Genomic DNA, 22,514 nt, shown 5'->3' with positions numbered 1-22,514 from the left:
TGCCGTTGTTGGATTATTTATGGTGGTTGAATTGAGGCAAGGGTCAAGGAGAGTTTGCAGTGCTACAATAATTGCCCCTCGCCAGGGCACGTACTAAGTAAATCGAACCAGTCAGAATGCATCGTTGCGGCACATGCAATTCACACTTGTGTCACTTTCCGATCATATACATTCATAATGAAAACCTGCATTTCCCTCTCTCAGTAAGCTCACAAGCACGTCGATCTTCCAACTACCAGTTTTCACCTGGCGCGCTACCGTGTGGTACCAGCCGCTGAATCCCAGCACTAACACCGTCCTTCCCCCTTCACGCCACTTGGCGACGTCGCAACCGGACCATGAGCGGCCCCTTCTCATAAACGTCGAACACGCGCTGCTTGGCGGCCCAGTCCTCCTGGCCTTCGACGAGCTCGATGTCGAAGTTCCACAGCAGCCGCGCGAGGATGAGCCGCATCTCGCCATTCGCCAGGTTCTTGCCCACGCAGTCGCGGGGGCCCGCCGAGAACGGCCGGAAGCCCGCGTGGTTGTCCGACGCGTACCGCGGGTCGTGCAGTGGATGCGCGGCCGGTAGCCACCGCTCCGGCGCGAACACCTGGGGGTCCCGGAAGTTGCGCGGGTTGTGGTCCGTGGCCCAATTCGATACGCAGACAATGGTCTGTGAGGGGTTTCTCGCAACCCGCGCTGTCAGTGTATCATATTGAAAGACATAGTAAGAGGAATGTAATAGAAGCGAATGCCGGGATCATCAACTTACCCCCTTAGGAACGAATTTCCCGTCGAGCATGGCCCCGGGACTCATACGTGCTGGGATCGTTGGGACCGGCGAATAAATCCGCATTGTTTCCTCGATGCAGGCATGGAGGTAAGACAGCACCGCGGAGGATTTCATGCTGATCTCGTCCTCCGAGGAGAATGCTGTCCGGATCTCCTCGACCAGTGTCTGGTAGACTCTTGGATTCTGTGGCACGTAGAACGTGAAGCCGGTTAGAACCGAGCTCGGGCTCTCGCTGCCAGCGATGATCAGGGATCGCGCATTGATCAGCAACTCCTCGTGCGTCATGCCCTTCTCGTCGCCCTCCCCGTTGTGCCGCAGGATGTACGTCATGAAGTCCCTGCGGGTATTGTCCTTCAGCGCCAGCCGCTTCTCTGCCCGGTGCGCGCCCAGTTGGTAGCCGGCGGCGCGGTTCTTGGCGTCCTGCTTCATGGCGCGGGTCATGAAAAACGGCTTCAGGTACTTATAGTGGCGGAAGAACATCATCTGTCGGCTGCTCCGGACGGTGCTGAAAGTGTTCAGCACCCAGGGGTGGTAATCGCTCTTCTCGAGCGAGTCGAAGGGGTCGGCGAACGCGAGCTCGCCGAGTATGTCGAAGGTCGTGAAGTTGTACCACCGGAGCATATCAACCGACGCGCCCTTCTCGGCGAGCCCCTTGAGCCGCGTCATCAGGAGGTCTACATAGTGCTTGATGTAGCCTTCCTGTTCTGTGAGTGCGGCCTCGGAAAACGCATGAGACAGCAATCGGCGTTGGCGTCGGTGGTCCTCCTTCTCAGCAATCATAATACCGATGGGCTTCGCAAAGCCGTAAGTTTCTGGAATCTTGGCGTACTCATCCTGGTCGTGACGTCGAGAATAGACCTCTGGGTATCCGATCGTCCCGTCTATATGAAGACGATCAGGAGATACTCGGACAATGGGACCATACTTCAGATGTAATTTGAGAAGATCCTTGGCGAAGGTTCCCCGTATGGCGTTTTGGTAAAGGTAGGGGAAGTAGGTGGCCGCATATAGCTTAGGCCCTGGGAATTTGGAGAGGGGATGGAAGAAGACACGATGGATGATCAAGCCAAGTCTGTAGACTGCAATCTACACCTAGTAGATTAGTGACATAATCACTGCTATAGTAGCAAATATCTACCAATGCATGAAACCTACAATTACAAAGACGAATGCTATCGGCAAGCCAAGGGACTGGTTTGGAAGGTTCGGAACACTTAGTACAGACATGATGCAACAATGTGAAAGACCATACTATAGGGTTTTAGGTCTGACATGAGAAAGCGTTCCTGTAGGACCAGTATATATAGCCCCCTCATCACACGTATCGTTACACCACATATGCTGTAAAACATGCATATGTGATGTATTGGCGGAATAAATCTGGGACAATGCTGAAGCTTTCTTCAGCTGCATTTGCCGGCCACCTGTTTCATATGAGAAATGAGGTGTTTGAACCGTAAAGGGGGTGTGTTGTTGCCGGGATACCTGAAATCTACAGCCAGAATGGCCACTGACGTGCGGTTATTATTCTCCGGTGAGCCAAATACTTGGCCAAGGGACATTAAATGCGATCGCTATACGTCTCTGCCGTCTGGGAATACCGATGCCAAGTGAATGCCAGCCCATCACCTCATGCACATACTCCAAATATGCACGTCTTTTCACTGTGGCCCACAAGTCTTTTTCCCCCTTCGTGGATACTTGGTTGCATCTCCCGAGGTCGTATTGCATCAATTATGACCGCAGATGGCTGCTGACTATTGGCTACCTTCTCCGCCGAACAGAGGAACAACCTTGAATATGCGCATTTCGTATGGCTTGGGCTTCCACAACAAACATCCTCATTACCTCGCACTCCAACTCATCGTTTAGCGAACGTCTACGATTGTGTATCCAACTTCACATTCGCTGAATTATTGGGGCCTTATGGCTCTCGCAAAATGCCAAGATCCGTCACTGGTCTCATTTCATACCGTAGCCCCTTTAATTTGTCATATGCGTCCGTCTTTCCAGCCTTCCAATCAGGTGCCATCTTTGGGTTGGTGCGATATCTCTTCCTCGAGACTAAAACACTGGGGCGTTTCCTGTGATTGTCTTGTCGTCTCTTGCCATTTGATCATCCTGCCGAGAGTGAGTTTGGGCCGTAAGGGTAGGCTAGGTCATAACACCTACAGCCGACTAACCAATGCTGAATATCACATCAGCGAAGGGATGATGCAGCGGCGGCTGTTGCTGAGGGTCCAAACATCCCCACAACGAATGTCAGAAGGCACGTCAACATGCATGCCTGCGTAGTTGATCCATGTGTTATCCCAAGCATCACTGCTAAGGGTAGTCAGGCATGCGTTGCCGCCATGAATATCAACCGTGTAAGGCAGCGCGGAATCATAGCTCTTCCACTGGTCGCCATCACAGTTGAGTTTATCTGAGACTACGAAGGTTTGGCCTCGAATTTTGACCGAAGTCTTGGGCCCCGTGATGCTATCACCGCCAATGAGGACACTGAAGTGGCCACTAAGTGATTATTGGTTGAGTTAGCTATGGAAATTCGTTCATAATGGATTCAAATTGAAGGAATCTCACCACTCGATGGGGCCGATACCCTCATCCCATGTGCATCGCTTCTTGAACCCTGGATCAGGTCCTCCACCCAATGTATCTTGAGCAGAATTATTCTGTATGGTTGAAGTCGTAGGAATCGCGGATACTCCAGAGACTATGATGAAACGCAGCACGATGTTGAGCGGAAGCATGGCCACTACTCGGAAGGGGCTTGAACCCTTCAGAAAAACCAATAATACTACAATATTTATTTGATATAGAAAGGGCAGATCAGTGATATTGCTTCCCAATTTTGAAATGCCAATAGACCTTATCTTATTAGATCAACCAGATAGGCCATTTCATAGCCACTTCTATACACACGTGTGATAGTCTGAGACAGCTGGTCACCAAAATACTTATTTGATTTGTCATAACGTAGGGCGGCTCAGCCGACTCAAACCACGACGCCCAGTTGGATTCTTCGTTCCTTAATTAATAGATAGTTCTAATCTACAGGCGGCTACTAACTATCCGTGTTTGCGACATGATCCTGCACAAAACAGCCCTTCCGTTGATATGCTCTATCTACTGTGTTGGGACGGAACACACACCGCTGTTGGGCGATACAAAAGGTTTCCTCCGTAATACTGTTTCAAGGCGATAATTTCCAAAACAAATATCTGTGATACCGCAGTGAGACGGTAGTAAATACACAATACTCTCACAACCGCCCTCGAGTAAATCTTATGATTAAATGGGGAGGAGCTCCTAGATAGGGAACTCTGACCTACTAACCTGCCTCGTCATACTCCATACCGGCGTGCATGGGGAGACAGATCTAGCTAATACACTATTGGGCTACTAGGAGGCTATTCTTACATACCCGCATAAGTTTTCACAAATATGAAGTTGGCTGGCTCCGAATACTATCATGAGGTGGCATGGCTCAATTCTAGATTGTTCGACAGCGCCGTGGTACTTATCAGGAGAAGAGTTACCCGCTGCGGTGCGTGCAAAGAGATTAGATATCTGGTTCACACCATCGTGTCATGAACGTTATCAGGTTTATAAGAGAGCCCTAGTTGGCGTACTGGGGTAAGGGTGCTATCAGCTTGCTGATATTGAATAGGCCTACCTCTTGAACTTTATGGCTATGATAGTCAAGAAGAAAGTGGAATATATTGCTGTACAAGCCGCGCTACCTTCACATACGACCACATCCTGCTGAATACTAGGGATCCCGTCCGCTCTCCCATATATAAGCAGCAGAGAGCCGAATTAGTACTAGGGTCGGTGACGACCTGGGAATCCTCGGTGTTGTATGTTTTTGATTCAGACTTTTGTTGGATTAACTCCCTTTTTGGTGGGCGCCGAAGCTGTTCTGTTTGGGCATCACCCAAATTGCAACCAAGAATCGGCTTGTGCATCTTCCATTTCCACCAGGTAGTTTTGCGATGTGGAAATGAAGCATGGTTGTGCAAGGTACTAGGTAACCCCAACCAAATGGCTTCACCACCAGACCCGAGACACCTGGGACCAGATCCGCGATAGTCACGCCTTTGACTTAATTCTACCCCGGTCTCCCGCATATTGACCCTTCCCGCGTCCACCGAGCCCCGCCTAGCAGCTGGCCTACCATCGCGGCCGAGTCGCTCGCCCTCATGTTCTTGTTGGGTAACTGCTCGGCGCGGGCGGTGGATCTACTACGGCACCTACCGTATTTCGACCACAAGTCAGGATGACCCTAGATCACTCCCGAGACAATGCCCCAAGACTACCGGGTTGGGGAATCGTTGGAAGTCATCGCGGGCGAAGACAAAACGTTCATGCTGGAGGCGCTTCTAGCCGACTGGGCCCCGCCGGATGGAGCTCATTGGCATTCCGGGGCACAGATCGGTTCGTGGGGTGCTTTGGCGCGACGAGGAGTGTGGGCGTCCTAGGGTGTATCTTTGGGACAAGGCGTATGTGGGCTTTCTTTCATGTTACGAGTAGTCCCCGAAACAGAGTAGGAAACGCAGGGGTGTTTTCTAACACGGGAGATGGTTGCTGAGGCGCATTCACGAAGCCCATGGGTGGCCTGACCAAAATCGGGGCGACGAATGCCGTCGAGTGGTTCTGATGTGGATGAAGGATACAGATTTCTGGGTGTATTGATGGATGGATATGGCGTTCTCTACCTTCAATGGACTGGCTAACACATCGTAACCAACGGCTGTCGTTTGCTATGCGACGGTTCTCGAACAAGAAGTCGAATTAACCTTTTTCTGCTGTTTTAGTCGCAATACCGACCCGGGCCGTTTCGTTCATGGCTAGCATCATCCCATAGAACCACTACCATCTAGGGAAACAATGCGATTTGTCGGGGGTCTTTGGGGTTGACGGTCTGGAAAGGCCTAGATGCACGCTATTGGGGCTACCCCAGGACTTTCCTGATTAGACGTCAGTCTTAATCCTGGACCTAGCTCATCGATTTGATACACTGCTAACGTAAACCAGCAGCAACACGAATCTCCTGCCCGCCCGCTCTCACTGTCGCGGGAACAAAGTGGCATCATGAGCGTTTCGAGGACCGATCCTAAAACGCGGGGTCGATCACGGATGCTCGGTGTAAGGTGAGACCGACTCGGAACTGGTTGGCAGCAGCGTCGGCCACTTGCGTCGTCAGCTGTCACGAGGAAGCAAAATAGCGCAAAGCATCATCCCAACTATGCAGCCACCCGCGAGATATTACCATTGCCCTTGTTTGACTCGGTGCGTCTCTCGCTGGGGTGCAGACCTCGGCCTGTCCATAGAAAGCTTATCGCGACCCCGCGGGTCTCCAAGAAAACCCTCTTTTCTGAGTATCGCAGCTCGCAAAATAACATCATCTGCACTGCTTTCTATTCGTTATCAGAACACAATCACACATCATGTCGGCTGACAGCAAGCCCCCTACCAAGTATGGCGTAGTCCTATACCCGGGTTTCCAATCCCTCGACGTCTTCGGGCCGTGCGACCTCTTGGCGACGCACTCCCGCTTCAACACCGTGAGCGTCGCCATGCTATCCTCGACCCTGGAGCCGGTTCCATCTAATCTCCTGCCGACCGGCGGGTGTGGCCAACTGGTCGTGCCGACCCACACCTTCGACAACGCCCCGGACGACATCGAAGTCTTGCTCGTCCCTGGCGGACCAGGCACCCGGGATGATGACAGCATCGCGCCGGCCATGGCGTACGTGAAGAAGGTATACCCAAAGCTGCGCTATCTTCTGACCGTGTGTACCGGGAGCGCCCTGGTAGCTAAGACCGGCCTCCTGGACGGAAAGCGGCAACCACCAACAAAAAGGCATTCAAATGGGTGAGTAGCCTTCTTTTCACCCCCTTTTTCGTCGCGTCCCATTTCAATATCCCTTTCAAGACGACATGGCCGCGGCTAACACAATTCTCGATTTTTAGGCAACCTGTCAGGGACTGGAAGTGAACTGGGTGCTCCAGGCGCGATGGGTCACCGACGGCAACATGTGGACGTCCTCGGGCATCTCGGCGGGCATCGACATGATGCTCGCTTTCATGGCGGCCATATACGGAGAGGATGCGGCCCAGAGCGTGGCTGATCACTCCGAGTACCGCCGTCATGCAGATGCTAACGATGATCCATTTGCACAGTTTGCTGGCGCTTAAGCAGGCGAGCAATCTTGTATATCAAAACAAGTGGCCCCCAGAGAAACGAAAATGATTGACGCCTAGGATAAGGAGATGTCTTGATGGGCAATCTAATTTGCTGGAAGTTTTAAGATGGCATGTGAATGAATCAAAATGTATTTCTTCTTGGTTAGAAGGAAATGAAAGACAGCCCCCGTACTCCCTACTATGCCCAACCGCTCCGGCCAGCGAGGTCCGTTTCTCAAATAGATTCGAAACGCGAGTCTAAGTGGCACCTAAAGATGCTGTCCCCCGAGAGACCCGGTATGAAACAAGACCGGTTGGATAAAAGATATGACCTGCAGCTCCTTCTCGGAATTTAACAGCCTCGCGACTGCTTATACTTCGAACGTTCTCATCGTCAGCTACGGCCCGCTAAGCGATTCTGGTTTTCAGCCCGAATACAATGCCAGAAACTCAGCTACCTTTCCGTACAGGAGCTGGAATATGCGAATATTTGCCTTCTTTGCCGCTTCCCACCTCGTTGATATCCTCTTGGCATTTCCGGTCGGAGGGCTCACACCATACTTTAAAAGCGCTTATCACGGCTTGGATGTACTCCGTCGTGACGGTAAGGTATAATGGCGTCTGCCCATCCTCAAGCAATGGGTCGATTAATACTTGATTCGACTGCTTTGAGATAACCCCCACAATCTTTACCGCAAAAGGAGATGCGTCTGATACAGCTAGATGTAGCTAGTGACGCTTTTGGTGTTCGAAATATTCAGCTCCTTCAGGTCGACCCCTTTGTCAAGCAGCAGAGAAAACAGGTCAAGATCCTTCTCCTCAAAGGCCGCACCTAGGGCTAAAGTGGTATCCTCCACCAGGCCAATACTGGCACCAGCATCCACCAAGGTTCTGAGAGAGGGGTAGATCAACTTTACCGGCCTTGGGATGCAGGAAATGGTAAATGGGCGCGTGAGAAATGTTTATAGGCTGAGTTGTGGTCACATGCCCCATAGAGATCGTGTGTAATTTACTGTAGGGCGCAACGCGGAATGTTTCATTTGTCAGAAGTAAGCTTGGGTACGACTAGTTTGAAAAGCTTTAGTCCAATAGGAGAAAACAGTATATCTATAAAGCTGTCCAAGACGCACCCCTGCATTATTTGTGAGAATCATTATTATAGGCAATTCACATACCGCCTTCCCGCGCAACCTTTACCGGACCGAGTATCGTATATAAACCTCTTCAAATGATCACAAGACTTCCCAATTTCTCCTTGCGGGCTCAGTTGTGTGACGTCGCGAGTTTTCAGGTCTGCCGTTTCCTGTTAGGCTAGGCCAAAAGGCCCTATCATCCACAGAAGCTGCCCGTGTCCCTGGGCCTTGGGTCGGATGTCCGATAGTGACATTTTCGAGAGTTTGTACTACAGCCCGGGCTGCGCTTGGCAGTTTGGTCATCTCGTAGGAATCTTGGCGCTGAGACGCTGCTGAAGCTTTGCGATCCATGCAGCACCCTAGACGCTGGAATAAGGGACGCATCAGGGGTAGGCAGGCTGAATTTGGGCCAGAGTCAGGTTCCAGTCCCATAAACTCATAAAGGGGAAGTATCAGGATAACCCACCGGTAACAATACTTAGGTTGATCTCTACTGCGGACCACATTGCCGGGTCCGTCTCGAGCCAGAACACGTCGTTGGAGGTTGCGTCGTACTCGATTCCCGCAGACATCATCTTGGCTGAAGAGAAGCACACTCTTTTGAGCGAATATGGATCAGCTATAATCGCCAACAGAAATTGAATAACTGGCCACATGTCCCGGTGTGAGAACGTACACGCATCCAAACAGGAATAGAGCTGTTATGCTGATCTTCTCTAGCAACGGTAAACGGAGTTTACGTATCTGCCCTGAAATCGTGTTGTCAGCTTTCCACAGCCCATTAACCTTTTTTTAAGGATGTGCCACACCTACATGCTGGCAGTAGCATGAGCAGAACGTCGATGATAAGATGAGTGGTAACAGTAGCGAGAAAGAACTTCCCGGTGTCGATTGGGCAGTTCTTGGCGGCTGCAGCCGAGTACGACCATTTCGCTTCGGGTGGGTTGCATTGAAAAGTGACAATAAATATCTGTTAGTCAATTGCCTTAGCAGTCAGCCTTGTCAATAACGTTGGTAAGTTACCAGGGTTGAACTAATGCGACAGGTAGACAAAAGGCATGCATACCCTACATAAAAACCAGATCGTAGAGCAAGTGGCAATGATCAGTATGCTAACCCGATTCTCCGCGACAGGGCCAAACGCTCGCCAGTACAGTGCCAGCAGAGAGAGCTGCGACGCGGCGATAGAGACCGTGTAGGCCTGCTCTAGGAGGAACTGGAAAAGCTCCCGGTAGTGACCAGCCAGCTCGTGGCTGATATGCAGGTCATTCAGGTGGAGGCCCAAGCCGAGCCAAAGCCCTACGGTCTCCTCTTAGCTTTCGGTGCTGGAGTCATCTCGTAAGTTCGGGAAGGGGCTAGTTCACATATGTAGGCCCCGATGTCATATGCCAAAGCTGCAGCCTGGGCGGGGCACCCCTTTATTAGCGGCAGGAAAGCTCAGCGACGTCTTTCCCTTGTTGCTCACTCACCCAGGCGATTATCGCCAGATAGTCGTCGAACCACAGAGCCAGTTTCTTCCATCTTCGAGCGACCAATCGCAATATCAATGCCGTTGTCGAAGCGATGAGGGTCACGGTGACGGCGACATAGATCTCGGGCTGCCGGCTTTCCATGCTGATTGCGTGTCCCACACAAGAGGGGTTGCGCCCACCGTTCTTTCTTCAGGTTGGGAGACGACCAGATCCTTCGGCTGGAGGGGTCGAGAATGCGAGTTTACAGCATGTTGATTGCAGGCTCAGCCCATTGACATTTCGATTCATGAAAACGATAGAGTAGATGAAGGACAGCCAGAAACCCGATGGCAGGAAACACGAAAGATCCTAATACCGTCAGTCAATTGGCGTGAGCTCATCGCAGAGATAAGATAGATAGACAGCGGCGTAAGCAAAGAGGCCGCAATGCGACAGGATTTGCTGCAATTTGCCGAGTTCTCGCGTTGTACTGGTGCACCCCACGCGTCATCGCACAGGGGTTACCACCACACGCTATTGACCATAAGCATAGAATACGCCAACCGAGTTACATTCCCCCTTCTCCCGCCTACTCTCTGAATATCTGGATCGCTGGGTCACTTAAGACATTCCTGTGTAATCACGTCAGAATCACATGTAACCCTGTCCGCCCACCTTGTAGGACTTCTCGACCCATCCGAAAAGGGGAGAGGAAGCCGCCAAGCAGCTCCAATATCTCTCGTCACGGAGCGGTAGTGGTCAATGTCTCGTGGTGAACTCTTTACTTGCCGCCTATGAATTGATAATGCCGATCCGTAGAGGAGGATTTGATCCCTCATTGTGAGCGAGCGTTATTCATGTATCACATTCCGCCTTGTAGACGCACCAGTGTACGTGGAACTTCTATAGACTCAGAATAATACATTTCAATCGGCTTACAAAACCCCTTTACACTTCCATCGCTTGTATGGGCCATGTCATAGTATATCATCAAGGCTGTGAGCCGGGCAGACCAAAGACAAACATGAAGAGTAATGAAATCACAATAAGCCTTTTTCCGAAAACCCCATGGCGCTGAGTATATCAGCCTTAAGGTCAGCTATACATGAAGGTCTATCTTCATTCTGCTCGGACTAATCTCGTGTGCGGGATATTGGGCCCTCTAATCATTGTCCTCGAGCCAGAAAATACCTTGATGTCGCTTATCCTATTATCAGGCTTGCCGTCGTTACTCAATTCTAACTTGCGTAGTTTTGAGATTGCGCCAATACCACCAGGCGGCTTGTTGACTGACTGCCGGAGAAGTGTGTGGAGGACTGTGCATCCAACAAATCGTCATGTGCATGTACGTAAGAGGCACGTACAAACGCTAGTAAGTATCGGCAAGTTACGTAGTGATGGGACATAAGGCGTCGCTGCGCTGGACGGATGCCTTGGCCGATCTCAAGCTGGGACCTGTAAAGGTCCGACCTGGCGGTTCTGTTTTCAACGCCAGACTGCCAGACTGCCAGACTGCCGGTCCTGCTGGACCGTGAGCTGGTCCAGGACAACCTCGGCAGTCCCCCAGGAGCTGTACAAGACTCTGGAAACTCAGATTTCGGAGCACTGCAACTGGTACGTTGTCTACTGCGTACACAGAGGATGGCGGAGATACTGTTTCTTGTGGTAAACTACTAGGGTAGGAGACACAGAGGTCATCATCCTCCATTTTTTCGCCCAATCTGTGGCAATATCTCACACGATCTCAATACTCTCGAACTTGAAATCACTATTTTCAAGCGCTTCTCTTTGCTTAATGCCCTCGATATATGCCTCCCCGACGAGGACATAGGCAACCTTCTGCCCAATCGAAGCCCAAGGTAACGAATAAAGAGCGCAGATAATTGGGGAGCCTCGTCGACGGGTTGGAGATTGACACAAGATCGTCTAGCATTCCTCTACTCCATAGGCAAATCTCAGCAACGGCGCCTCAACTATTCGCTACCCTTTGCAGGGCCCCGTCTAAAGTTGCACAACGATCTTCTTCGCCGACACCCCTTTCCGAAGCACCTCAAACGCACCCTGAATCTTGTCTAGCCCCTTTCCCACAACCTCAGGCTTCGGCCTCGGCACAAACTGCCCATCCGCCAACGCCTGGGGCAGATAGTCCTCAAATATCGGCCGCAAGGGAGTTTCCGGCCCAATGACCGACGCATCCACGAGGATGAACTTCACCTCGACCTCCCCGCCCTCTTCCACGCTGTGCTTCCCCTCAGCGCGGGCGATGAACTTCTTCGTCGGCCCAGGTCCCTCGTAACCCTTCAGCACGGTGGCCAAGTAGTCGGCCGTCCCGTCGCCGAGCGAGAGGGCCCCGACCAATTGATGCCCGCGCACGGCGGCGAGCAACTCCTCCGCCACGGTCGGCGAGCGGTAGTCTACGACGTGCGCGGCGCCCAGGCTCTTCACGAGATCGAAGTTCTTCGGCGACGAGGTGGAGACGACCTCGTATCCCGCGGCGGCGGCGAGCTGCACACCCGTGCCGCCGACGGCCGAGGCACCGCCCGCGACAATAACGACACCTCGGGTAGATCCTTGCGATGGGCGCACGGGGGAGGGTCGGAGGGTCGAGGCCGAGGTAGTCCTTCCCGAACAGACCCAGCCCCGCGACGACAAGAGCCAGCGGCAGGACGCAGCCCTGCTCGAAGCTCACGTCCGGCGGCAGGGGCGTAGTCAGCCACTCGCGGGCGACGGTGTAGAGCTGGAACGCGCCCTCAGGTGTGTTGTTGGAGGGGATCAGGCCGGCGACGGCGAGGACGCGGTCCCCAGGGCGGAAGCGTGTGACGCCCTCGCCCACGGCGACGACGGTGCCCGCGACATCTTCGCCGAAGATGGTGGGATAGCGGATATGGGGAGAATGCCGTCACCGAGGAACTGTTTCAGCCAGTCGATGGGATTGATGCCGAGGGCGGCGTTGCGGATGACGAGCTGGCCGGCGCCAGGGTGGGTGTAGGGCGCTGGGCCAACCTCGAGAGGCGTGGCTTTCGAGGCAATCAGCCAGGCTGCTTGGTTCGTCGGGTCTTGAGCCATTGTAGTGTATTCGTGTGTTTGGTTTATCTTAATTCAAAGGTTTCAAAAATACGAAAACTCTCGATCGAATTCGTCTTGGGTTAATACACTGGGAGATGTTAAGCTGCTTTGGACTGTATGTGTTGAAGCCATGATCTGAAAAGGAGACTATAGCAACGACTATATATACTGTCTGCCATAGGACCTGGCAGGGTACTCAATCGCACAAGGCTCTGATGCTGTGGTTGAGACTTCAGGGGCCGACGAGACACCAGAGACGCCGGAGTGACTTCCCGGGAGCCACAATAGAGGATCCTCCGGCCGGCGCCTGCTCGGGGATCCGAGAATCGAGTCACGTGAGCGCCCCTTTTCTGCTTACTCTGCCAGTTCAAGCTAGGTGAAGACGCCAGTAGCTCGGTTTCCGAGAATTGACCTCCGAGAGCGAGACCAATAATAACTCGCATTCGCAAAGCTGTGCCATGGAATGATGATGGATCCACCACATTTCTTCGCTTAATTCATGAAAATAAGCCAAGGAGTAGCTGGTCGCATTCGGAATCCTGTGCCATATAATTGCCAAATTCTGCAATCGGGGTAATTGAAAAGTAGCGTCATGTTTCTGATGATTCATTGAATCGCGTTGCCTTGATTGAAAGCCATAACTGTGAATAGGATATCAAACTTCACAAACTATATAAGGAGATCGCATTAGACCTTGGTGAACATGTAATATTACTCATAAAATTATTCATTCACATAACACATTTGCACATTCGAAGCCGTGCCATATCTTGGTGATCCATATTACAGCACTTATTTGGGTCTCCTCAAGGACAGCATCACCTTGCAGTCAGTTTAAATATTTCATTCGAAGTGTCAACATCTCCACCGTGCTGAGCTAATGTACGTTGAAAGTTGTTCAACCCACAGAAACCGATTGTCCCCATGGCGGCTTCGGCACATGACATCGATGTGGAGAGGTTGGCCCATCACGAGGTTGAACCCCCGCAGGATGAGAGCAGAGAGGCCGCAGTGGAGGAGGAAAAGAGAAACGCATTCGGAGAGACTGCCAGCCCCCCTTCACACGTTGCGGTGAAGATGTCACTTCTCCACGAATGCCTGTTCATCGCAGCAATGTGCGCGGCCCAGTTCACCACGCAGGTGGGTTTGACCCAGGCATTGGGCATCGTGGACCAGATCGGCAACAGCTTCGGCGTCACGAACCCCGGGGTCCGCTCCTGGTTCATTGCCGGCTACAGCTTGACTGCGGGGACATTTATCCTCGTCGCCGGCCGGGTCGGAGACCTCTTTGGCTACAAGCGCGTCTTCGTGCTGGGTATGCTGTGGTTTGCCCTCTGGAGCATGGTCGCTGGCTTGAGTGTCTATGCGAATCACTACCTATTCATCTTCGCCCGAGTGCTTCAGGGGCTGGGCCCGGCGGCGTTGCTGCCCAATGCGCTGGCCCTGCTGGGAGTGACCTACCCCCTGGGCTGCGGAAGAACATGACGTTTGCGCTTTTCAGCGCCTGTGCACCCGGCGGTGGCGTCTTCGGATTCGTCTTTGGGGGCCTTTTTGAGTTGGCGTGGTGGCCCTGGACGTTCTGGAGTTTCGCTATCGCCCTGGCCTTTCTAGCTGGTCTCAGTGCCCTGGTTATCCCTTCACAGAGCCGCTCGCCCGACCAGGACAAGGCAATGGGGGAGAAGCTCCAAATGCTCGACATCCCTGGAGCTGTCACCGGAGTCGCGGCGCTAGTCTTGTTCAACTTTGCATGGAACCAAGGTGCTGCATATGGTTGGCAAGAACCATATATCGGCGTCTGTCTTGCTCTCGGCGTCATTTCCGCCGTCTGCTTCTTTTCATCGAGTCCCGCTGGGCCAAGACGCCGCTGGTCCCCTTCAAGGTCTTTACGGGGGATATCACGTTCGTGGTCGCCTGCATAGCCTGCGGCTGGGCTTGCTTCGGCATCTGGGTGTTCTATACGTCCCAGTTCATCCAAGTGCTGCGGTGCGCCTCGCCAATGCTCCTCGCCGCGTACATTTGCCCCGTCGCCATATCGGGCGCATTCGCATCTCTGGCTACCGGATTCCTGCTGCAACACATTCGCGCGGCATGGGTAATGACCTTCTCGCTGACCTGTTTCATGGTGGGCACCATTCTGTCGGCGACGGCTCCCGTGGGTCAGACGTACTGGGCCCAGCTGTTTGTGTGCATGTTGATTATTCCCTTTGGAATGGACACATCGTTCCCCGCGGCGACGGTCACTTTCTCCAATGCTGTCGCGAGAGAACATCAGGGGATGGGCGCGGCTTTGGTGGCGACAGTGGTGAATTACAGTATCTCTCTCGGGCTAGGATTTGCGGGCACCATTGAAGTGAATATCAACCATGGCGGCACGACGCCTGCTGACGTCCTGCTTGGATTTCGTGGTGCTTTGTATTTTGGTATTGGATTGACTGGATTGGGTATTTTGCTGAGTTTGCTTTTCGTTGCCAAAGGGTATTGGAAGGATAGAAAGGTGGAACAAAGCTTAGGGGAGGACTGTTAACCTTTGTTGGGAAGAATTTGCGGATATATATTTATGTTATTTCATTATACTTGCTTATGCTGTTGATACCATTTGCCTTGAGCTCCCCTAAGCGTTTCACGTGGAAGTCATGTGGGCGCATGCCTTCATCCGAGGTATCGAGCATATTGCCAACGTTGCTGTCAGTGTCGCCAATAAGAATAAACGGTAGTCGTCCCTATGGAAGAGCGAGTGGTCCCAGTGGGAAGAGTATAGTTATGGAAGGTCTGGGAAGATTTCAAGACGGCCAGAAGACAAGTGAAGTTCGAGCGATGTATGGGGAAGTAACTTGCGTTATGCTGGCTACTCCTCAACTTCAGATTATGGATAGGTTAGCAGCGTCTCAGGGGCACACGACGGTCATTCTGACCAGAATTCTATATTTTCGAAGCGAACGGCTCCAGGATGCTGGACATCTGATTCCAATATTATGATGATGATGGCAAATCACCGAGCAATGAAATGTTCACTGGCGCTCAATAGTTATTTTACAGCATGTTGAGCAAGACTATCGAAGTAGTTATCTCAATTTGGCTAAAAGCAGAGTTACGACATCTCGTACCAACTACTGACTGACATTTCACGATAAATTATCCTCAGTGACACTGTGTTTTCATTATTCCCACGGCGGCCATCCCATTTTGTACCCACGCAGTGGCACATTGGAGCACAGCACCTGCCTCTCCTTTTAGATCTCATGTCCTCTTACACCTTAGAGACGATGAAGCTCACGGCGGGCGCGACGCTGGGGGTGTAGTCGGAGTGGGCACTAGTGATGATGAGGGTGCCCTCGCAGATGCGGTCGCCGTCGTTGCAGAAGATGCGGGTCTTGGCGGCGTCGATAGTGGGGACACGGCCGCCGTCCTGCTTCTTCTGGGTGTCGCCGAAGGTGACGGCGGCGGCAACCCGGGCCCGGGCGGCGGCGGTCAGCTTCTCAGCTGCGCGGTGCACCAGGGCGGCACCCTGTGAGTAGCCGGCGATCACAATCGAGGACGACGGGCACTTGGACGCGACCTGGCCGACCAGAGTCGCCATCTGCGTGGCCTCGTTCGCCGGAGCTCCGCCGCTGGCCAAGTTGCCCAGGAGCGACGCCGAGTAGTTCACTCCTTGCGCTGCGACGCGTGCGTCACCGAGGGCCGACTTCAGGGCGTTCGCCAAAGCAGGACCAGGTCTCTCTCCCTAGTTTTCAGATCAGCTTCGTATCATTTGAAATATGGGTAGAAGAACCAGTAGAAGGAGGATTGGAGCGCATAAAGCTTACCATGTTGCCATCTTGGCCTGTTCCTCGGGCGTAGACGAGAACGACGTCACGGCAGCCTCCGCTGGTGAACTCGTTGGCAGTGGTACCAACGGTTGCACGCAGTTCGGCATCGGTCTCCTGGATCCTGCTAAGCTCCTGCTCGTCCATGTCGATGACGATCGAGTTGGGGGTCGCAATCGGGCTGGCAGTCACAGCCGCCGCGAGGGCTGCAGTCATGAGGGAACGGGTGAACTTCATGGTGACGAATGGCGGTCTGCTTGGGAAACTCTGGAGGGCTGTTGAAAGAATGGACAAGTCAATGGGAAGCTGGACTTTGAGTGAGTGAGAGGCAGGCGAAGTGAGCTGGGGAGCAGAAGGCTTGAGTTCATTCGATGATAGACGAATACATGGCATATATATATGCATTCATGCTCATTCACTCTCGGCGCGCCAATACATTTGGCGCCAGCATGCAATTGCTTGGTGTGGCTTTGACGGTGTGGTCAAGAGCCGCCGAGAGGTCGGTCGGCCTGCAAGGACGGAAGTCGCAACACAATCCACACACACCCTCCGGCTCCGTGAGCTTATGCATGATGATCAGGCAGGCAAGCACACTGCCGGGCGACCTGCTATCTCAAAAGGGTAGGTCCTTAATTGGACAGCCAGAGAGGGCTGGCCCTGAACGGAGACGAATGCCTTGTTCCTTGCTTTACCGCCTTCTTGGAAGTGGTTTCTAAGTTATGACACGAGTCAGACACTGGCCTGTGTATGGCGCTGTATTCTCTTCGCTGTGGAGGGCAATACGTTGCGCGGGTCTGATGTGGGATATCGGCCATAGGCGGCTTGGCGACAAGACCAGCAATTGTCACTACTCGCCTTGCCAAGAAGGGGAACTCTGTCGTCAGTCTTGCTATGCATTTCCCCATGCGTCGGCATACTCTAGTATTCCGAGATTTCCTCCACGTCCAGTGGTGTGGGTGACAATGGCATATACCACGTGGGCATTGATTCGCGGGCATTAGTCGCTCTTCGGGCAAGTGCCTCAGCTGCCAAGGAGCTGCAACCCCAGCGTTGAAGGCAATTGCATCCGCAGCAAGCCAGGGCATTTCTAGCTGCAGGCAGGTGCTTGAATGATGTGCTGCGGCACCGTCGTGCGCATCATCTGTCCGATCTGTTCGAATTGTTCGCCGTAGGTGGGACATCCATCCGCTATGCCCATCGCTGATGAGTTGGAAGGAGCTGACCAACAGATGGGATCTGGGATCTGGGGTATGGAGTAGAGGAGGTGGAGATTGTCTCGATACTCAATATGGGGGTTGCTTTGGCTGCAACCTCCCCCGGTTCTCATTCCGAAAAGGTGTCATCTACCCCAACCTTCGCAAGCCGAACAATGCGTTACCGGGTACCTGCCTCTTCCGTCCAAGCCCCGGGGCGCGCTCAGAGTCGGGCCTTGTCTGCAGTCAATCAACACCACATATGTAAGAACGGGTCAAAGATGCCCAATCAAGTAGGTTCAGCTCACATCTCGATGTGAATATATTGCGGGCGGATGGGTTACGTAACTCGTTGGCGTTGCACGCACTGGCGGCAGTCGGGTGTCAGGGCAGTCTTGCCGTTCCTTTTGGTCGAAGCGGAAGGTGGGATGTCGTCTGTAGACGATGCGCGATGGGGCAAACCAGAGCCGCAGGATACGGCACATGGTATGAGAACATGCTTATTGGGCAGGGATAGGGTGGGATTGAGGCATCATGGTCCAATGTAATGGGCTTTGAGATGTTATGCAACGAAAGCTCATCGTGTCACTGCATGTTGTATTCAAGAATAGATTGTCATGTGCAAAAGCTTTGCCCTCGTCTTGGCTACTACAAGGGGACTCGGTTCTTCCATGACTGTTGTAATTGACGTGTGTATTCGCTGCGCTATGCCGAACGCCAGTAAATGCCTTTGCATGAGTAAAGTAGGTATCGCTCGCTTTCCCACCCGCCGAGAAACAAGCAAGTAAAGTGAGAAGAAAAGGAGTTGCCATGATTGACCTACCATATCCTCTTTGCAATCATCTCGTAGCGCGTCACCTTCTCCAACCCGTCGTCGCCCATCTCCATCTTCTTGGACGCCTCGGCGCCCTTGCGGTCCCGCGCCTCCATGCGCTTGAGGCCCTCGGGGTCGTCGGCGTAGATCATGCGGCGGCGGTCCTCGCCGATCTCGACGGCGCCCCAGCCGCCGATGCGCTTGCCCGGCTGGTAGAAGCTCTCTCGCTTCTCCTGTCCCGCTACGATGGCCTGCTCCTTCATTCGCGTCGCGGCGTACCGGTCCCGCGAGTACCGAAGCAATGCCATGCCCAGGATTAACTTGAACACCAGCAGTATCACCCAAGCGACAAAGAAAAATGTCGTCATGGTCAGCAGCGCGATGGCGTCGTCCGAGGTGAAGGCCCAGAACGGTCGCTCCTGGGATGATGGGTAAGGGTGTCCGTAAACGGCACGCCCCAATGCATTGCGAATTATAGAATCAAGATGCTCCAACGCGGCCGTCATAGCAGGAGACGATGGCACCGAAGATTCCACCGAGAGATCCATCGTCGCCGTTGACGTCGGAATCGGCGGTGGCAAGTGCGTTGACAGGAACATATGGTAGATCTGTACCGATGCTCTAATGAAGAGGCACGATAGAGGCAGTAGGGGAAGCCCGATTCTGCGAGTTAGTGCTGGGGCACCGAAAGCCTACACCGATAATGTCAGTCATTCCAATCAAAAGTGCTCGATATCTAGTCAAGGTTGAAGCGTACATTAGTGTAGTAGTCCTTGCACAGTATGTCCAGCATTCGTCGGTAGATGGTGGGCTTTACGTTGTTGAACTTGTTGATGTACGCATGCTTGATCCAGTCGACGAGCATCTCGCTACCGATCACGATCAGGAAAGGCGAGAGGACTTCGCCTGAGAACATCCAAGACGGTAGGAGGGTGAAACTGGCAGGCAGATTAGACGCTGTGTGCACAGGGCCTGGTCCCGAACCCATGCCATCCGCTTCACTACCAGCCCCAGGCACAGATAGCCCGCCCACTTCCACGATATTGCGCAGCCCAATGATGATCAAGATGATCCATAGCTGGAACCGTTCTACAACGTCGGCACATGTGAGCTGGAAAAGGTTCTCTTTCTCAATTCGCTTGAAAACGCTACCCTTGATCTCGACGAACTGATTCGACATGAGCAGCGAAAGCAGAGCATTGGAATAAGAATTGACAGCAACGTTGAGAGTGATGACTTGGTAGAACAAGCACACCGCGTGTATCACATTATATGCTAGCGTCAACAAGAACATGCCGAAGGGAAGAAGGATCTTGGACCGGCCAGAGCTATTTCTCGACAGTGTCTCAGAGCTAAAGAGGCACTCGAGAATGTCTTGACCAATCGCTGACAGTAGGCGGTCGCCAACCTCGAGAAGGTTGAAGATGACATAAAGCTTCATGGCTGACTGCGCTCGGATGAAGTGGTACATGCGGCTTGCATCGACGTTCATCAGCGCGAGCGAGCTGCAAACAATGACGGCGCCCTGAAGAAGATCAGCCTTGTGAAAGGAGGTCAGGTTCGACGGCATAGACTTCGTCCTGCGATGTCGCGCTCCCGTTGGCGTATTTCTGGGAATAGCATGCTTTGGGGGATGTAGACCGCCATTGCCATTCAGACGGGCTGAATCAGACATCGAATTGACCTTAGCATCGACGGAATGAAGGTTTTCCCGTACACGGCTGCGACTTGTTTCTGCTTCACTGGCGGTCCGGCTGTCGCCACCGTTACGGGAGCTTCGTGAGGAACTTCGACCTCGCCGGCCTCTCCGCCACAAACGCCAGATGCCTTGATAAACGTAATTCACCACCCACTTGACTTCCTTCCAGACCAAATAGGCCCACCACTTCAGAAGGACACCTACAGCAATAACAAACCTAAGAGGAAGCAGGGTGAATGTGTAGAGAAAGGCGTCAAGGCACGCCAAGGCGCCAAACGTCAAAGCCGATTCGAGGTAGGGGGCAGAAGCAAGGCATTCAGCAGCCGGTCAAACTTGAGCGCACTGGACTCATACGGTATGTCTTCAGATTGATGGCGGTAGATGTACAACGGACTAGGTCGGACTCCAGCAAGTTCAAGCTGCAGGTGGGTGTGCAGGGACATGGGAGGAAGAGGCACGGAGCCCTGGATTGGGGCCGAGGGCGTGGGCGTCGGGTCGACGGCATGCCCGTTATGCCCGCTGTGCCCTCGCTCGACTTCGGGGTGTTCCATTTTCGACTTCGTGGACGCCTTTCGTTGAGGCACAGAACCGTGGTTACTAGAGACGCCGAGATTTAGAGGGGGAGGGCGAGGCGAAGGGTTGAACGAGTTGCGCCGGATAGCACTTGGATTGGTGGTGATGGGGCCTGCAGAGGCTATGCGATTGATGGGGGAGTTGAGAGAGTCCTGGAACCAACGATTGGCCGTCTGAATTCGGATGCCATCTGAGGAGTTATGCCAATCGCCTCCGAAAGCGCATGAGGCCGTAAAGCTTCGGGTAGGGTCCTGGTGGTCGGGGTTGAGTTGGGAGTCTTGCTCTTCTTCTGTCCGTTCATGGCAAGTTGAATGCCATCCTGCAGTTGTTCGGCCATCGAAGGCCGCGCCACTGATTCAACAGCACTCGCAGACATGGGATATTCTCCTCCATTCGGTTTGCGAGGTATATGAAGGGGTATGGTGGTGGCTGCTTGTTGTTCCTGGGGAACCACAGCGACTGGTAATGAGTCAGGCGACGCTGCCAGAGCTTGCATCTGTGACGCCGACAGCTTTCGAACACGCTCACTTGCGCCATCCTTCTTGCTCGCTGACGGGGCCCGAGGTTTACCTTCGGGGAGACTGGGCAATTTGTGGTTTGTCGGTGGTGCCGCCTGATGATTGTCCGCATCGATGTCGACGGTGTCGCCCATAGACCCATTGGCCATTGCTAATCCATCCGAATTATCCTCCACGTTTTGTTTATTCTCGTGGTTGTTGGCTCGGACGTCAGACCTTGGAGCTTGCGATGTTACCGGGGTAGAGGCCGTAACTTCGAAAGTGGGAAAGGGATCGGTCGGCGGTGGTGGTGTCCGGCATGGTGACGGGAGCTGTTGCTTGTCGTTTCCTCGCGCCAGGCTGCGTCCAGCTCTTTCTTCTCTTTCCCTCTCGCTTTCCCTCGCCCTCTGGAGATCACCTGTCTCGGGTGCCGGAGGCTGCGGTAGGGCCGGGGGCCATTGGTTACTTCCTTAGCCACTGGCATTATCACAATGAATCGGGCTTCGTCGGCGGCAGCATCTTAGGCAGCAGCTGGACTTGGTTGGATCTCATGTGTCGGCGAGGGTACTCGTGCAACTGTTAAAGCGGTGGGTATTGGTCTTGTCGTCTCGAGTGGGTTCGTCATGCGGATATTGCAGCACATGCCATTGAAGCTGACCACTGACCTCTCCTCCTATCTGATCAACAAAGGCCAGCTTTCGATAAGGACCCTGGACTTTCCTTATCGTTCAGCAGGTCAAATGGCCTGCATAAACACAGTGCGCAGCAGTTGAAAGCCCACTAGTGCATTTAACAGTGGCTGTTTTACTGGCGCTTAGCTCGCTAGTGAAGATAGACACTGGCTAACTAGTCTGACGTCACCTCGAATAAACCGCTATTTCTGAGTATGGTGTGTGTCTTTCCTTTCCACACTGTCCAGACCAATCAATTCTCAGTGCCTGGAGACAAACATGCACACTGATTTGAGCAACGTCTTATCCTATCGCAATAGCGCCCGCGTCAAGGCCAAAATGAATGCATTGTGCAATCAACGGAGCCTCTCATATCACCATCCAGTCAATAATTGAAAGGTGAAGATACTGATGTTATACCTCCATGTATGCCGCGCTATGCCTTGAATTGAACTTTTATGTCCAGCAGTCAAAATACCACAACTCCTATAATCACCATGCTCTTCCAAGTAAGTGCAAGACACTCTATAATCGGCAATGGCTTGATGCGTACAGGACAGTAAGGTATGTACCTTCTACGGAACATGGTGGCCGTTAATCCGAGGAAGTGAATGCAGCATGAAAACGTCCACTCTCATAAATGCTGA

General features: G+C 53.0%; 9 protein-coding genes across 9 annotated transcripts; 2 read left to right on the top strand and 7 right to left on the bottom strand.

The window, feature by feature from the left end:
* Positions 1 to 307: 307 nt before the first annotated feature.
* PG998_013604 (uncharacterized protein) lies at positions 308 to 2,002 on the bottom strand (the record flags this gene model as incomplete). The annotated part of the gene is made up of 3 exons (XM_066880420.1): positions 308 to 655; positions 755 to 1,861; positions 1,931 to 2,002. The coding sequence occupies 3 exons, from the start codon at positions 2,000 to 2,002 to the stop codon at positions 308 to 310; spliced, it is 1,527 nt and encodes a 508-aa protein (XP_066724559.1).
* Positions 2,003 to 2,970: 968 nt separating this feature from the next.
* On the bottom strand, positions 2,971 to 3,528 carry PG998_013603 (uncharacterized protein; the record flags this gene model as incomplete). The annotated part of the gene is made up of 2 exons (XM_066880419.1): positions 2,971 to 3,289; positions 3,359 to 3,528. The coding sequence occupies 2 exons, from the start codon at positions 3,526 to 3,528 to the stop codon at positions 2,971 to 2,973; spliced, it is 489 nt and encodes a 162-aa protein (XP_066724558.1).
* Positions 3,529 to 6,228: 2,700 nt separating this feature from the next.
* On the top strand, positions 6,229 to 6,979 carry PG998_013602 (uncharacterized protein; the record flags this gene model as incomplete). The annotated part of the gene is made up of 2 exons (XM_066880418.1): positions 6,229 to 6,573; positions 6,755 to 6,979. The coding sequence occupies 2 exons, from the start codon at positions 6,229 to 6,231 to the stop codon at positions 6,977 to 6,979; spliced, it is 570 nt and encodes a 189-aa protein (XP_066724557.1).
* Positions 6,980 to 7,686: 707 nt separating this feature from the next.
* PG998_013601 (uncharacterized protein) lies at positions 7,687 to 8,105 on the bottom strand (the record flags this gene model as incomplete). Its single annotated transcript, XM_066880417.1, has 2 exons — positions 7,687 to 7,858; positions 8,098 to 8,105. 2 exons carry the CDS (start codon positions 8,103 to 8,105, stop codon positions 7,687 to 7,689), a joined length of 180 nt encoding a protein of 59 aa, XP_066724556.1.
* Positions 8,106 to 8,199: 94 nt separating this feature from the next.
* PG998_013600 (uncharacterized protein) lies at positions 8,200 to 9,713 on the bottom strand (the record flags this gene model as incomplete). Its single annotated transcript, XM_066880416.1, has 7 exons — positions 8,200 to 8,498; positions 8,567 to 8,697; positions 8,777 to 8,849; positions 8,914 to 9,070; positions 9,218 to 9,353; positions 9,404 to 9,516; positions 9,570 to 9,713. 7 exons carry the CDS (start codon positions 9,711 to 9,713, stop codon positions 8,200 to 8,202), a joined length of 1,053 nt encoding a protein of 350 aa, XP_066724555.1.
* Positions 9,714 to 11,552: 1,839 nt separating this feature from the next.
* PG998_013599 (GroES-like protein) lies at positions 11,553 to 12,617 on the bottom strand (the record flags this gene model as incomplete). The annotated part of the gene is given in 3 exon segments (XM_066880415.1): positions 11,553 to 12,121; positions 12,138 to 12,407; positions 12,455 to 12,617. The coding sequence occupies 3 exon segments, from the start codon at positions 12,615 to 12,617 to the stop codon at positions 11,553 to 11,555; spliced, it is 1,002 nt and encodes a 333-aa protein (XP_066724554.1).
* Positions 12,618 to 13,541: 924 nt separating this feature from the next.
* Positions 13,542 to 15,141, top strand: PG998_013598 (MFS general substrate transporter; the record flags this gene model as incomplete). Its single annotated transcript, XM_066880414.1, has 3 exons — positions 13,542 to 14,069; positions 14,096 to 14,440; positions 14,461 to 15,141. 3 exons carry the CDS (start codon positions 13,542 to 13,544, stop codon positions 15,139 to 15,141), a joined length of 1,554 nt encoding a protein of 517 aa, XP_066724553.1.
* Positions 15,142 to 15,864: 723 nt separating this feature from the next.
* On the bottom strand, positions 15,865 to 16,657 carry PG998_013597 (carbohydrate esterase family 5 protein; the record flags this gene model as incomplete). The annotated part of the gene is made up of 2 exons (XM_066880413.1): positions 15,865 to 16,338; positions 16,421 to 16,657. The coding sequence occupies 2 exons, from the start codon at positions 16,655 to 16,657 to the stop codon at positions 15,865 to 15,867; spliced, it is 711 nt and encodes a 236-aa protein (XP_066724552.1).
* Positions 16,658 to 18,432: 1,775 nt separating this feature from the next.
* Positions 18,433 to 21,366, bottom strand: PG998_013596 (uncharacterized protein; the record flags this gene model as incomplete). Its single annotated transcript, XM_066880412.1, has 4 exons — positions 18,433 to 19,119; positions 19,185 to 20,343; positions 20,481 to 20,811; positions 20,859 to 21,366. 4 exons carry the CDS (start codon positions 21,364 to 21,366, stop codon positions 18,433 to 18,435), a joined length of 2,685 nt encoding a protein of 894 aa, XP_066724551.1.
* Between the last annotated feature and the right edge of the window lie 1,148 nt (positions 21,367 to 22,514).

Source organism: Apiospora kogelbergensis (genome assembly GCF_038363985.1).
Source record: "Apiospora kogelbergensis strain CBS 113332 chromosome Unknown utg000009l_segment0_segment0, whole genome shotgun sequence".
NCBI lineage: Eukaryota > Fungi > Ascomycota > Sordariomycetes > Amphisphaeriales > Apiosporaceae > Apiospora > Apiospora kogelbergensis.
This window is presented reverse-complemented; position numbering and strand designations above follow the sequence as displayed.